The 17,060-nt window shown below is 26.7% G+C and overlaps 1 protein-coding gene across 1 annotated transcript in view; it reads right to left on the reverse strand.

Annotated features, from left to right (window-relative positions):
- Positions 1-17,060, reverse strand: part of LOC101238875 (MAP kinase-activating death domain protein) — an 81,749-nt gene that overhangs the window by 51,991 nt on the left and 12,698 nt on the right. The window contains exons 5-11 of the mRNA XM_065789622.1: positions 15,251-15,331; positions 12,451-12,638; positions 5,072-5,462; positions 4,896-4,962; positions 4,463-4,776; positions 4,223-4,332; positions 3,793-3,959 (exon numbers count right to left, since the gene is read on the reverse strand). Coding sequence (XP_065645694.1) covers positions 3,793-3,959; positions 4,223-4,332; positions 4,463-4,776; positions 4,896-4,962; positions 5,072-5,462; positions 12,451-12,638; positions 15,251-15,331 — 1,318 coding nt within the window. The remainder of the gene's footprint in view (positions 1-3,792; positions 3,960-4,222; positions 4,333-4,462; positions 4,777-4,895; positions 4,963-5,071; positions 5,463-12,450; positions 12,639-15,250; positions 15,332-17,060) is intronic.

Here is a 17,060-nt window from a genome sequence, read left to right on the forward strand (position 1 = left end):
AAAGTTACTTAACACTTAAGGAGACCACTAATTTTTTTTTTAACACTTTATGTAAACAGTTTTTCTGTACAAAAAATTGTACAGAAAAACTGTTGACATATTGTTAGCTTTATGTCTGATGAATCCAAAAATTTATTCAAAAAAATTGTAACATTATGTTCTGATGAAATTCGGCATTACAAAACAAGACAAAATAAAAACACAATATTTAAAATATATTTACATAGATTTTTTAAATAATAATAGTGATTTTAATAAAAAATTTACAATACTATAAATATAATTATACAACAGTTCACACAGTTTCATATAATTGAATAATATATCATTTTACATTTAAATTCAATCATTATTGCATGTCAAACCAACAACAAAAAGTTTTTTCTTTTATGAGTCATAATGATAGTCTTTAGGTATTCTGTACCTTAAAATCTCTGAAAATTTTGAATGAAGATACTCTCCTGCTTGCTCACTACTTGCTGTGAGTCCAAGAGCATAATTGTTTTTCGTGCAATATGATGTAATATGGCTGAATGAAATATTAGGCTTGTTGATAGTTTTAAAGCACAAAAAACTGTTCGAAATTTTTATATCAGTATCAAAACCATTTGCTAAACTTTTTTTCAACCATTATGTAAAAATTACAAAAACATCTATCTTCTTTTTTGATTTTCCATAAACTCTGAAAAATCTTTAAAAAAAACGGATACTATAAATAAAATAATATTTAACTTATGGTATCCTATATTTAAATAAATTTCTCTAAAACTTTTAGCATAGTATAGGGAAAAATAATGCTTAAAAGATTTTTCTTTGGAATCAAGATTTCTAGATAAACACTTTCAAAGAATTCTTGTAAATGTTAATTTGACACTTGTAAATGTTTGGTAATACTTGACTCAACAGATTTTTGACCATATTTTTTTTCCTACATGCATTTAGCAATGTTGCTAATATCTCTTCCTGTGATTTGTCTGCGAATATTTAGAGTTTTAGATTAGCATGATGGATACTGCCTGCATCCAACTTATTTTATAGTTATAGGTATTGAGCTTTTAAAGTTAGGATTTTCATGTTTAATTCTAGTTTAAAAGCTATTCCTTTAGAAATTTAATGGTGTTCCACATTTTGCTAAGGTGATTTTATTTTGAGTCAAACTTCTCTTGAAAGATTTTTGCTGCAAATCTGTCAAGTTCTTTATTAAACTGGTTTTTGAAGTTAGTATACATAAATTTGATACTTATATATTTTAATATTTAATTTTCAAATTTACATATACTAACTTATACATAAATTTAATACTTATATAATTTGATATATATGTATATATATATATATATATATATATATATATATATATATATATATATATATATATATATATATATATATACATATATATATATATATATATATATATATATAAAACTAACCCTGGTCTTCCTACATGTGGTTTTGTGTTGGCTCCTCTTCTTTAAGTAACTGAATATAAAAGGCACAAGCTAAACCTTTATTTCCTAGTCGTAGCCTCCAAGACCTGTTAGAGCAATTTTATGAATTTGAAAACCATCTAGTTAGTGGGACAGTATAAGCGCAAGCATGCTGATGAAAAACTGTTTTACATGTTAAGCAAATTCCAGATGCAAAGATTGGATCATTGAAGTTGTATTCAGAGATAAAAAGAAAAAAACTATTGTAAAGTGCACTAAAATAGGATTTAGGATTTTTTCTGTGCATATTTTTTGTCTTGCTTTAGATTGATATCATAAACAGTTTATTTAAGCAGGTGATTAGTTCTTTACTGGATTTTACTTATGAAAATCTTGTTATATTTGCTTTCATAAAGGAAATTTTAAATAAATAAATTACATAGAACATAGCATTTTCAATAAATGATTTGAAATGAACATATAGTAAAGTAAAAAACACATAAAGTTTTTAAATATTCGTAAACTTAGCATTTTAAAAATACTCTAAATAACATCTTTTTTTGTTTTTGTAGAACGCCATATATGATCAGGACGAAATGTTAAAATTTTATTTAAACATTCTGTTCTGATGATTTTATTATTTCGTCTTTTTATTTAAATATATTTTAGTAGTCACCAGACATAAAGCTAACAATATATGTAAATAGTTTTTGTGTACAATTATTTTTAACCTAAACTTTGTTCAGAGACACATGAACAGTTTTGTTCATGTGTCTCTGAACAAAGTTTGTCAGATATTAGCATTTATAATACATATGTCTAAACATATGTATTATAAATGCTAATATCTGACAAATGAAAGAATAATTTTTTATAACCATTTTTTCCCCTTTTCCCTGTAGACTAGGATAATAGTCAAAAATATTCCTTGTCCTGTTCCTATTGTCCTCAAAAGCTTGTGTGCAAAATTTCATAAAACCATTCCTTCATTAGAAAGTGCCTTATGTCACTTTCTAATGAAGGGAAAAAAAATTGCTTATACATGGTTGAAGCAATCAACACAAAAACTAATGTTTTATTAAAAATTATTGTAATTGTTAAATAAAAAAAATGTTGAACCATCATATATCCATTTTAACATTATCAACAGTCATTTCAGTAATTTTAGATTTCATTAACTCAAAATTACAAGATTTCTTTCCATTCCAAGCACCTCAATCCCTTTACTTGAACTGGATTCATCTTTGTGAAATTTTCAAAGAGCAATATAGCAATTTTGAGCTTTGTGAAGGGTAGGGCTACACAAGGAGTATTCTAACCCAAAACTATGACTAAGTTTTAACAAAAGATGAAAAACAAGAGAAACATTTCTTCAGATTGCCCTGAGCAAAAAAATTTTAGATCCACTGTCATTAAACAAGACTAAAATAATCATTTTCATTAAACAAGACTAAAATAATCATTTTTTTACAAAAATATAAGAGTTAATAGTAGTTAATAACTAGATAATCAAATAGTTTTTAAGGATTCTCATGAAAAATATTTTCAATGTTTAAGACTTTGTGCTATAAAATCTGTCAATTCCTCTGAAAAAAATTGAATTTTTTTTTAAACATGCTTGCAGCTATTAGCACATATCTAGCAAACTAATGTAGCGCACCTGATGATCTCTATCATTAATGTAACTTAATGATAGAGCATCATTCTAGTTTACTGCACATAATTTTGTTATATTTACTAAGGTGCTATTACCGTATATAAGGTCAATCATAGAATATTATTCTAATTTATTGCACATAAGTTTGATATATGAAAACTCTTGATAAAAAATGGTTTGTATATGAGATAATGAATTAAAAAAAAAAAAAAAAACTCACAGCTAATAGCTCTTTTTTATTTAAATTTAATGCAGTGGCGCCCATTCTTCTAATATTTTGCAAATAAGTTTTTTATACCAAAACGAACATAGCTTAGCGTCATCAAATTTTTAAAATAATCTTTTTTAGACATTCCTGCAAGTATCTTGATGATAGCTATCTGTAAAGTATGAAGATTATGGAAAAAGCAAATGTAGTTCTATAAAAAGTTTTCACACAGATTGATAAACTGAGTCTACTTAGGAATACCTGCTTCTTTCTTAACATTTTGATAGGCTTGAATTCCTTTTTAAAAGTTTTGGAATAAACAAATATATTTTTAACTGAAGATATATTAAAAAATTGCTATATATGCACTACTAAATATATATAATTTCTGTTTGTAAAGATAATTATGAGTTAATTTTAATTTTTTAACTTAATGTAAAATCTTTTTTTTTAATGACAATACCAAAACTAAATTAAGGTAAGTTAATAAAACAAACCACTTAATGATCGACCAATGGCCATTTTTCCTACCAACTCAATCGATTTTTTATCATTGCTTGTCAATGCTGCAAAACTGTTAGCTCTAGGTACTATTAAAGGCTCTGGTAAATGAACTTTATTTTTTGCCAATTCAGCAGTATAGGTATTCCCTTTTTCTTCAGCTCTAAAATTGAAAGAATTGATATAACTCCAAAGTGACCACCAACGTGACCACCAACGTTACTTCATTAAAGTCATCAATACTAATAAGCTTCCACAAATATTATTTACAACCATAAAAATAAAATTAAAACCAAGTTTTATTTAAAGCAATAGAATTAGTATAGAATATAGAGGCTAATTTAATATTTAATGAACATAATGAACTTCAAGTTAAAATTTGATGAATCAATCACTATGGCAGAAGTTTAAATATAAAAGATGAACCTGTACACGGGAGTTAAGAACACACTATTAGTGTTAATTCTTTCTTTAATTTCCTCTGCATCCTGGTCAGTCAAAACATTCGAATAAGAGGTATCATACAATTCTTGAATCTATAAAAACATGACTTTTACAATTAATTGCATAAATATTAAAATAAAGGTAATATGTATGCATAAAGTATAAACAAACCATATAAAATATAATAAATATAAAAATACATATAAATAAATTTAAACACACCTTGCTATTAATATGATTTAAATTATTATTTAAAGAAGCTTCATCACATGCGTTATCTTCACTACCAAAAACATCTATAACCTCGCTATCTGAATCTTCAAACGAAGAGCAGCAACTACAAGCATTATGCTCATCTAAGTCATGATCGCCGTTTTTAATATTATCAGGTTCATCAAAATTAGGATCTGAGTCAGAATCATCGACTAAATCTGATCCCAAATGAGAATGTGGGTTGTGAACTTGGTAGTAAAATGGTTGAACATAGTGACTATACCATCTTGGTTTATCACCAATGATACGAGGATCATAAATACCTAAGTTTATATTCATTTAAGACATTCAACTATTATTGTATTATTAGAAGAAATTACGTTTAAATATTTGTATTTAACAATTTAAAAACTTCAAAATGATATATTTTTATATAGCATACCTGCTTCAACTTTTTTAAAAACTGTGTTTGTAGGATTAACCATCCACTCAGCAAAATATTCTACTGCCTAAATCAACAGTTTAAAAAAAAAAAAAGGAAACTTTTTTATGCTGCTCAAAACAATACTTTAAAGGACCATTCAATATATTCAAAAAACCAAGTATTTTAATTAATACCTGAGTTTTAGCTAAAGCCTCAATAAACTTTGACTGGCATGGGCGAGATATTATAAAAGCTTCTTTTTGCAGAGCTACTACTGGTCTAGGGTACAGACGCAACACTCTAGTATGATTCATGAAGTTTCCCAAGACATTTGGAGACATAAAAAACTTTGCTAATGCACATCTTACGGCTATATCAACTGAGTCAATATCATTTCCATAGAAGTTATTATTTCTTTCATTCATTCTGCCAATTAATGGACTTGAAGAATCTCCATCAATATCAGAAACAGAATGAGGTGAAAATAAACATGCTAAAAAATAAAAAAAAAAAAAAAAAAAAAAAATATATATATATATATATATATAATATAATATAATAAAGATAATTGTATTTTGTAACAGCCTTTAATTAACCTATTTGAACTGAATTATACAGGTGTAAAAGCAGACATTCCTGCCCAGGCCTCTCTTTTATCTATATATATATATATATATATATATATATATATATATATATATATATATATATATATATATATATATATATATATATATATATATATATATGTATATATATATATATATATATATATATATACATATATATATATTTATATATATTTATATGTATATATATAGATATATATATATAAATATATATATATATATATATATAAATATGTATATATAAATATATATATATATATATATATATATATATTTATATATATATATATATATAAATACAGGCCTCATGATGAAGCAAGAGCGATCACTCTGAGCATGTGAAACACGCCCGTAAACAACCTTCCGGGGCTTCTCGTAACGAAACTAGCGCTTGCTAGTTTCATTACGAGAGTAAAAAATCACGCTTGTCTGAAGAATTTGCGAGGGAGAAAATTATAAGATGATTTTATAGAAAATATTTTTATTAAAATTTTTTTTGCTGAAGTCAAAATATGATTAAACAGTAGAGTTTGCATATTGTTAAATAAAGAAGTTATATTCATAATAAAGTACGTCACACATAATTTATGCATGACCTAGTTTAAATTTAATTTATGCGATATAAGTTTAAATTAAAAATGATTTATTTCTTCTATTTAAAAGCTAAATCCAGTGCATTTTTTTGTTAAATTCCAGTTGAACTTTATCATATTAGCTGCTTAATTGTACCCTGGTTGAGTTGAACCATTCGCTAACTCATAGTTTTTAAAGGTCCGTTTGACAAAAAACTTCACTTAACTAGAACTTTTACTTTGAATTGCATAAAAGTCCATGTAATAAAATATCAAAACTTGCAACACTTAAATGAAAATTCCAAACTTAAATGTTAAAAAATTAAATATCTTGCTTAATATTTATAAATATCTAGTTAAATATTTATAAATATCTAACTTAATATTTATAAATATGTAGCTTATTATTTATAAATATCTTATAAATATCTAGCATAAAAAGTTAACCAAACTAAAATTTCACTTAAACCTTCAATTTTGTACATGTTTGATCATATTCTATTAATTAATGACTATTATATTTAAAATTCAAAAACATCAAAACATTAGAATATCAAATATTTTTTGTCAAATATAAGTAAATAAACTAAATACTTTCACTTCGAATCAGTTGAGCTTATATTAAAGCTATTTATTAAAAAAGTTAAAGCTTCATGCAACTTAAAATTAAAAAAAAAAGTTTCAATAAACAATACATTTAGCAAATATATTTGTTATATAACTTTGAATTGAAATTTTTGAAAGCATGCTCACAAACAACAAAAGAAAAAAGTGGAAAAAGACTGATGCGCGTGCATCAGTCTTTTTTTTTTTTTTTTTCACTCAATTTAAGTGTCTTTTTCACTTTTTTTTCATGAGTTAAGTAGAAATTATCTAATATTCACATAAAATGTAAAATTTGTTTAAACTCGAAAAAAATTATTAAATCTAAACTTGATTTTATCTGATCTCTATAGTTACTTATTTGTTACTTAGACAAATTTTTCCTATCACTTTGTAGCAAGTGATACAATTATACTCTAAATCATAAATGATTGGTTAAAAAACAGTTTAAACCAATCACTATTTATTAAAATAACAATTGTAACAGTTATTACAAACCTTCCACAAAAAAATATGAAAATGTTTCAAATAAGATAAGGAATGTTTTTAATAACTAATCAATTTTATAGAAAGTTTAGAACAATTGCATCAGTTGCACCAAATCATTCAGAATTTACAAAATTCTGATATGCCACCTGATATACATACTTCGCTCGTATTTTTTGTTGTAGGTCTTTGCTAGTAAATTAAAGTTTTAAAGCAAAGATGAGTTTTTTAGTCTCGAATGCAATTAAGGTTAGATATTTCTCAAATATAAAAATTTGTTAACTGAAAAGTTGAAAATTTTAAATAACAAGTGTCCAGTGCAGCCATATATTCTGTCTTGAAAATTCTGAAATAGATTGTTTTATCCCGAAGCAAGAAGATAGTAAAGATTATGTTGCTTTAAGGTAAAATCCTATTACTAAAGTTAATGGTGTTATATATTTCCAGCTAGAAAATAATATAAACTGATCTTGTTAATATATTTTTCCTAATTTATTTTTACTTATCCTTTACACTTTATTAGTCCTAAAACTGAAACAAATAAAAAACAATTCTCTGATGTTTCTTATAAAAAAAAGACAATGCTTTTATAGAGTTGCCTTTCGAACCATCTGTAAATTCGAAAAACCCATGGTAAACTTTTAATTGCTGGCAAAGACGATGCAATTTTGTATATACTATATATATATATATATATATATATATATATATATATATATATATATATATATATATATATAGAGAGAGAGAGAGAGAGAGAGAGAGAGAGAGAGAGAGAGAGAGAGAGAGACTATATTTATTTTATATTAATTGAACTTCAACAAAAAAATATAACAAAAATTAATAAAATAAAATAAAACTCCTATTAAGAAAAGAAAAAATCCCAGAAATGGAGAGTTAACCTTAGATAAGATTATTAATACTTTATCATATTACATTATCTTTATAATTATAATATTACTTAATTTACTTTACATTAATAAATAATCTAATATTACTTTACATTACGTGCCTATCAAGAAAAGGAAAGAATCCAGAAATGGAGGAGTAACTTTATGCAACATTACTTCACATTACATGCCTCTCAAGAAAAGGAAAGAGTTCAGAAATGGAGGGCTAATCTTAGACAAAATGGTAGTATACAGATGAAGTGCAAAGTCCTATGGCTTACCTTCTCATTGGTGCACTTTGTTAAGTAAATTAGACTTAAAATTACTTCTAATTTATGAACGAAATAGCCAAGGCAACATTTGTGAAAATTAAAAATAGATACTACAAAAGAAATACAAAACAAATTTAGTTATTATTTAATAACATAAACAGCCGCCGAGGCATGTCCGACCCCACCGTTTGCTATACCTTCTACTGTGCCTCCACTTTTTAAATTGACTATTCTTTAACCCTAGAGAGGTTGGAGGAGGGGGGGTTCTATGAAAAAATTTTGCATCACCCATTTAAAATGCTAGATCCGCCCTTGTATATATATACTTATACTAATATATATTATATTAATATAAGTCTATTATGTATTTATTAAGTATATAATCAAGTATATAAAATATTATTCACTTGATAATAAATAAATAGGCCATTCAGTTTAAATTAGAAAGCAGTTTTCTATTTTGTACAAACTATGAATGAAAAGTTATGAAGTCATTACTGCTAACAGATAGAATGGAATGTTAACTATTTTCAAAACGTTTCTTCCCAATGAGAATAGAAAATTTATATTAAAACATTAAAACTTGATTGAATTTCAAAAAATCAAATGTTTTAATCAACAAGATTTTCTAAAAACTTAAGGTTCTTTTGCTTTATTGTTTTTAATTTTTTACACATCTTTTGTAAATAAAAAAAATATTCTTAATTTTTTTTTTAAACTAATATTTATCTTTAAATTAAATTAAAAACGTTTCTGTTGTTTAGAATGTCTGCATTCAAGCATGTTAATTAAACTCCAAAAAGGGATCGCCCATAAACTACGAAATGTGAAATTAAACTTTTAGACAAAAGACAAAGGATTAAAAGTTTTTTTTTTTGTTTTTTTTTTATTATTCACCTCCTCAAGGCCAAGAAGGCCACTACAGATGAGGAAGCTACTTAATAGTGGTTATAACCCTTTCTCAACTCTATAACTCTGAAACACGAACCTCGACGAACAAGGCCGCTGCGCGGAGAAACAAGTTGAGCACGGTACTACCAGAGATGGACGTCATTTTTTTGGTGAGGGTTCCACGCCGATATTGATAATTCCAAATGAGGTCTCACAAATGCTGTAAACTATGTTTTGAGAAGTTTTCTATCCATATAGGTGAAATTCCTGCTTATCATTCCAAGTATTTTATTTGCTTTATTTGATGCATACATAGCTTGACTATGATATTTCGTCTTACTAGATAAAAAACACCTAAATCCTTTTTTATCGTTTGTACTGCATATACTTATTATTTCATTTGCTATTGATGGAATTGTATAATTGTGATGTTTGTTTGATTTGCCAAGATGCATTACTTTGCATTTTGACTCATTCAAGTAAAGAAGCCATGTTTGGGACCATTTTTCTATTTTATTTATGTCATTTTGTAATACATTTATATCGTCGATATTTTTTTTTGCTAATAATTTAGTATCATCAACAAAAAATTCATTTACACTTTTTAATAGTTCTGGCATATCATTAATATATATTATAAATAAAATAGGACCTAGCACGGAATCTTGTGGTACACCACTCCGAACCTCTTTCCATTCTGATGGAAATTCTGCCATTACCACTTTTTGTCGACAATTTTTTAAAAAAGATTCAAGCCATTTTAAAGTGTGACCAATAATTCCATAAGCCAACAATTTGTGAATTAAATATCTATACAGAACATCAAAAGCTTTAGATAATGAGTAGGTAATAAAGTCCATTGTTTCAATAAAATTAGTTGTGCATGTTGATTAGGTGATTTTATAATAAGTTTTTTAATGAAATCTATATAATATAACGACCTTGCAAAACCAGAGAAAACTGCCGCACAAAAGAGCAAAATGATTTCCTACTTATATTTTTAAAATAAATTTTGCGTTGTGTAATTTATGGACAATCCCAAAGGAAACTTCTTGAGTGATCTATCCCCATACATACAAAAAACCATTGTCATCACTAAGTTCTCTAAATCTATCATTCACTAATATTTGTGGTCTTCAAAGTAACTTTTCTTCTGTTGAGTCTTATCTCTTGCAAAGTTCATCAGACCTACTTTCTCTTTGTGAGACTAATTTGAGTTCAGCTGTCTCATCTTGTGATCTTAGAGTAGATGGTAATCTTCCTTTATTTAATAAAGACTCCAATAGTCACATGCTTGGCCGGGCATTTACATTTGTAAGAATTCGCCCATTTGTCAGGAAACTGAATCCACAGACTATTCTTTTATATGCTTTTGTTTAGCACTGTTTCACTCTATCACCTTTCTCTTTGTTCTATATCACTCTCCGTCATCTCAAGACTGCGCTCTTTTTGATGTTATTTCTGACTAAATTGACCAAGTCCTTTCTTTTTATTCTTCAGCCAATACAGTTGTTGCTGGTGACTATAATGCTCATCATACTGAATGGCTTGATTTTAGTGTCAGTGGCTCTGCAGGTGTTAAGCCCTACAACTCTTGCTTTTCTCAATCTCTAACACAAATAGTCAACTTTCCAACTCACTTTCCAGACAATCCAAATCATTCACCTTCTCTACTTAACCTATGTCTTGTTTCTGATCCTAATCAGTGCTCAGTTTCTCCACATTCATACTTAAGTGCTTCTGATCACATTATTCTTGATCATCAGAATCCCTCTATCATTATACCTCTTACAAGTACCTTAAAGCTGGGACTCTTTCCAAGATTTTCTTTGTGATGGCCCTTGGCTAGAAATCTTTTATCTTTCTGCTGACAAATGTGTTATTTATGTAACTTCTTTGAATCAGGTTGACATGGAATCTTTTATTCCCTCTCAGCAATTCCAAGTCAAGCCTCACTCTTCTCTATGGTTTTCCTCTCATTGTGCTGCTACAATTTCCAATTGTAACCATTACATCTATATCTATTGTCAATACAATTCTCCAGAAAACAGAGGTCTTTTAACTAGTATTAGGAACTATTGTAAAAAGGTTTTGTCTAACAGGAAAGCCTGCAGGTCACAATATCTCGTATTTTATCTCAAAGATTGGGCTCCAGAGACTTCTGGAGAATCTTTAACAGTGTCTATAATAATGGCAAATCTATTATTCCACCTGTCTTGCATGGTTCAGATTTTGTTACCTAACCTAAAGACAATGCTGAATTGTTTGCTAATAACTTTTTATCTATCTGATTTCTTGATTCCACTAATCACATCCACCTGATATAGCCAACAAACAGGTCCATTGCTTGACATTCGTATGACTCTGTATCTAAAGTGATCTCATGCTTAGACACTTCTATAGCTAGTGGTCTGAACAACACACCTGTTGTAGTCTTGCAGAAGTGTTCTCCGGAGCTGTTATCTATACTTTTAAAACAATTTAACAAGCACTTATCAAAGTCTGCCATAAAGTGGAATCTGTTACACCTATTTTCAAAAATTCTGAAGAGCAATCTGACTCATCTAACTACTGACTCATCTAACATACTGTCCCATTAGTCTTCTTCCTATCATAAGCAATGTTTTCGAGTCTTTTATTAAAAAACACTTAATCACTTATATTGAATCTAATAACTACTGGAACTTCTATTGCTGATTTGTTAACAATAATAATTGATAGGTTTTACTGTAAATTAGATAGATATGAAAAGGTTAAGGCTATCTCTCTTGACATTTTTAAAGCCATTGATAAAGTTTAGCATATTGGTCTTCTCCATAGGCTCTCTTCTTATGATGTATTAGGTAACATCTTTAAGATTATTGAACTTTTCCGTACCAATTGTAGTATGGAAGTTGTCTTCGATGGACAGCGCACTTCTTTATATCCTGTAACAATAGGGGTTTCTTAAGATTCTACCATTGGTTCTATACCTTTTTAATTTACATCAACAATCTCCCAGAAACTCTCACATCTAAGGTGGCATTGTTCGCTGATGGTACTACCATTTATTCTTGTCTTTATATGAAGCCTATGATTGCTTGGTGGGGACATTTGAGCTTTAAAGGGATCTTACTTCTGTTACATAATATGGCTCTCAGTGGCTGGTGAACTTTAACTTAGATAAAACTAAATATTTTCAGCTAAATGTTATTGTAACAATCAAGATCATGTTATATTTATGATCTTACAATCTAGGTTTTCCCATATTTATGAGCTGTAATGTACTCCATGAGTCATCTACCCTTTCTCTTCTAGGATTAACTCTTACTTTTAATCTTTTTTGGAAACCACACATCAAATCCATTGCAAAATAAGCATCTGCTAACGCTGCATCTCTTGATTGTGCTCGCCACTTTCTTACTATTTTTATAAATCTCTATAAATCTCAAATCAGTCCTTATATAGAATACTGTTGCCGTATCTGGAGCAGATCTTTGAATGATGCTCTTTCTCTTTAAAATAGTAGTTTAAAATAGTTTAAACAAAGTTAGACCTGCTCTTACAGCCAACCTTCAACCATTGTAAAATTGTCATAACGTTGCTTCTCTTTCTCTTTTTTATAAATACTATAATGGGCACTGCTTTAAAGAGCTGGCATCTCTTGTACCATTTACTAAAACTCATTCTCATGTTATTTGTGATTCAATCAAGTCTCACCCTTTTACTGTGACTGTTCATAAGTGTTTCAAAAATTCTTATTCATCTAATTTTTTTCCTCAAACATATGTTCTTTGAAATTTGCTCCCTTTATCTTGTCTATCTAATTTATATAATTTGCAATATTAAGTAGTCTGTTAACCGCTATCTTGCTTTATAAACTTCATCTTTTCTCTTCCAATAACTTCCAACTTTATTTGTGGTTGTTTGCAGCCTTGTTGGAAGTGAATATAATTAAAAAAAAAAAGTTATAAATTGCAATGTTAATAAATTGCCATATTGAAAAAGAAACAAATAAACACTTAAAAAAATTGTACATCAGCCATACATCAGTACATCAGTCGTACATGGTACATCAGCCTTACATTACATTTTATAGCTATAATCATCTATGTCGCTTATTTATATTTTATATATAAGTAATTATAAAGAATTATATTTGGGATAATTTAAGAAATTATATTTATATTGTTAAAAGTTAAATTGTGAGGTTAGTACATTTTAAAGTACCACATAATTAATTTTAAATTTAAATTGCATTAAAATCTATTAAATAATAACTATAACAAAAACTACCAATAAAATTCAAATTTGTTATTTAAAAAAAGATTATGTTTCTTTATTCTTTCTTTAATTTTATACATAACTTTTATATTAATAATGATTGTCATTTATTTTTATTAATAATGATTGTCAACAATTTATAGAAATATTTTATCAGTAATAACATATTTTGTGCTATTATTGATAAAATATGTCTGAAAATTCAAATTTTTTTGAAATCATTTCATTTAAAAAAAAAATTTGAAATGTAATAATTTTTCTTGCAAATTTTAGAAAACATATGATACATTTTTTGAAATATTATCATAGACAGGTGCAGTTTATAGTAGAGACCAGATTAATTAGAAAATATTATTATATGCACCTGCCTATAATAATATTTCCAAAAAATGTATTCAAGAAAAATTTAAAATTATTAATCATATGGACCAAGAAAATTTACTAAACAAAAAATTTATTTTTAAATACAAGCATGAAAAGAAATACCTTTTAAAAATTATAAAAACGAATGACAACTAAAAATATCCTAATTCTAAAGAATTGTTTTTCACAAATAATTTTGTGAAAAATAATGTAGTTAATGCAACTTCCTGGTTGCCAAATAACTACAGTCTTTATAAAATTAATTTTTCCAGCTTCCTATGAAATATTTTTTCTATAGTTTAAATTTTTTTATGTTTATACTTTTGGTATTTATATTTAAGTCAATAGTTCAGCTAAACTTGAGTTAAAAAAAACATAAACATGAGAAAACTAAATAACATTTAGTTTTCTCTACTTTATGCCAACTCATTTTTAAATAAACCAAAAAAATGCAACTTTATTAACTAGAGGGTTTTTGTTTTTTTATAATAAAGAATGTTTCTGTTTTTATTTAACTAATAAGACATTTTTTAAAACTTATTAAAAACATTCTCTTAAAATATGTCTATGTGCTTTGACTATTGTATAATCTATTACATCAGAAGATGTGATTATTGTATAATCTATTACATCAGAAGAATTCACAGGCATTTTTGGAGATAAAAAAAATATAAAATTTAAAATATTTTGACTTTTACACAGTCATACTCAATGTAAACAAAATGTGTGAGCAAGATTGCATAAAAATAGTTAAAGTAAAAAATATAAAAAACGAAGCTATGAAAAGACTTTCATTTAAATAAAGATGTTTGCAAGTATAAGAGTTTGTATCCCATATAGTGTTCAATCATGCATGTCACTAGACAGGAAGAATTTTTGCTTTACATTTAAATTAGACTACATATTCTTCAAATATTTTTGCAATCTCTATGTTAAATTATTTCTTGTAAAAATCTTCTTTTTCTGTACTATTTTTTATTTTATTTTTTATGTTCATCTAAAAAAATTAAAAGTTCATTGTTTTTCTAATTTCTAAAGTCAAAATAATTGCTAATAAGTTATTTATAAAAAAAATGATATAACACAAATCCAAACAAATTGCACAATATATGTAATATTTCCACTTATCATATAATAGATAATACATGTAATATTTCCACTTATCGTATAATAGATAATATGTGTAAAATTTTCACTTATAGATAGGATCGAAATCAAAGCTAATAAAAATGTTTTCTTGCTATACTAATTTTTCCACCACAAAATTTGTAAGAATTTAATAATTTAGTCTAGAAACATTCTTATTAATTAACAAAAACAATACTTAACTTAAATTATTGTCTTGGTTTGTTTATTTTTCTTGTTAAAGAAAAAATGTATTAGTAACTAAAATCAAAAAGAAACCTGGTTAAGTTCATCTTTTAGTATTGTACCTTCAGGTTCAGGAAGAGATGGTATTTCATCCATGCTCAATGGAACACTCATCTAAAGTAAAAAAGAATAATCAAATCCTATATAGGGAGAAAAAAACAAGGGAGATATATATAGGGAGAAAAAAACAATTTGGTTGGGAATGACTGAAAATTTTTAATTTGAAGAAAAATTTTATAATTTTAAAATTGTCAAAAAAATATATATACATGTAGATTTTTGTTGCACCCCTAACTACTGGCACTTACTGGTATGACTAATGTGGATAACAAACTTGTCATCTCTGATAATGATATCAAACTTGGATTTTTATGTTACTAAAGAATGCCAATGGAACAAAATCAGAAAGACCTTTAAGACATTAAAGACCACAAGCATAACACTACTCAGCTAAGTTGTCAGCAAACAGACGTCTTGTCTTTACACCTCACATTTAACTGACTCAACAACTTAGTCGAGCCAGTTAAACATGAGGTGTAAAGACAAGAGGCTCATGCAGGTGTCTGTTTGCTGACAACTTAGCTGAGTAGTGTTATGCTTGTGGTCTTTGAGGTCTTAGAGGTCTTTCTGATTTTGTTCCATTGGCATTATTTAGAAACATAAAAATCCAAGTTTGCTTGCTAAGCTGTGCGTAACTAATCTTGTTTCACTTTCGATCAGCTACTTTTAACACTTCAAATCCAATTGAATTGATTAGCTGAATTTGGCCCGATTTTGTAATAATAAGAAAGCGTTGAAATTATCACTTTGCTGTTCCCATAAACAGCAAATTCTGACCTATCTAATCACTTATATGCGGCTACAATTGCTGAGTTGCTTAACTAAAACTTTAACATTGTATATTTTTTATACAGAAGTTGAAATCCATATTATCTTGCTTGGCATGATAGGTTATTTAAGCCCTATATACACTTAAATAATGGAAACTTCTTGAAGACTCCAGAACTTTCTAGAAATTTTCAGAAAAACTACTCATTCCTTGTTTTGATCAACTAAAATTAACTTAAACATTTTTTTTTTTTAATTCACAGGCTTTAAATTTTATAGGAAATTATCATTATTCTAGGTTATTGTGGAAAAAAAAAATTAATGTGCATCAAGTTTTTATAATCAAAACTTATTATAATTAGAGCTTATTTTACAAATATTTTAAATATCTTAAAAAATACAAGCATTCATTAATATCTATTAGTATTTTATATAATATTTATATACTATATATTTATATATTTATCTATTTTAAGATATATGTATTATAGTTTCCATACTTGTAAAAAAAAAGATCAATAAAAAGTTGAGTATATGTCAGCAAAGAGAACTTTAGCTGTACCATGTTTTAAATGCTTTATAACAAAAATATATTAAAGTTACTGAAACTATATTTATAACTATATACATGTCATTAAAAGTTAAAAAACTTTCTTTAAAATACTATAATGAAACATGTATTTGATCAGTTTTTTGTGGTAAAGTTTTTAAAATTAATGATATAAAAATATGACAGTTATTAATTAATTAATTATTTTAAATTGTAAACTTTAGTCCTTTAATTAGGTGCTGTGAAAAAGTATTTTGAAATTTATAGATTACCAGAACATATAATAACAATTTATAAAAGTTTTCAACACCATAATAATACAACAAATTAATTTTACCAGAAAAATTAAAAGCATCAAAGAAATAATAGTTCATTAATGTTTTAATACAGCAACATAATAAAAAAGCTGGGGTGCAATCATGACATTGATCCTTTACCCTATTTGTTGTACAGTTAAAAACTATA

This window comes from Hydra vulgaris, chromosome 02, assembly GCF_038396675.1.
Source record: "Hydra vulgaris chromosome 02, alternate assembly HydraT2T_AEP".
NCBI lineage: Eukaryota > Metazoa > Cnidaria > Hydrozoa > Anthoathecata > Hydridae > Hydra > Hydra vulgaris.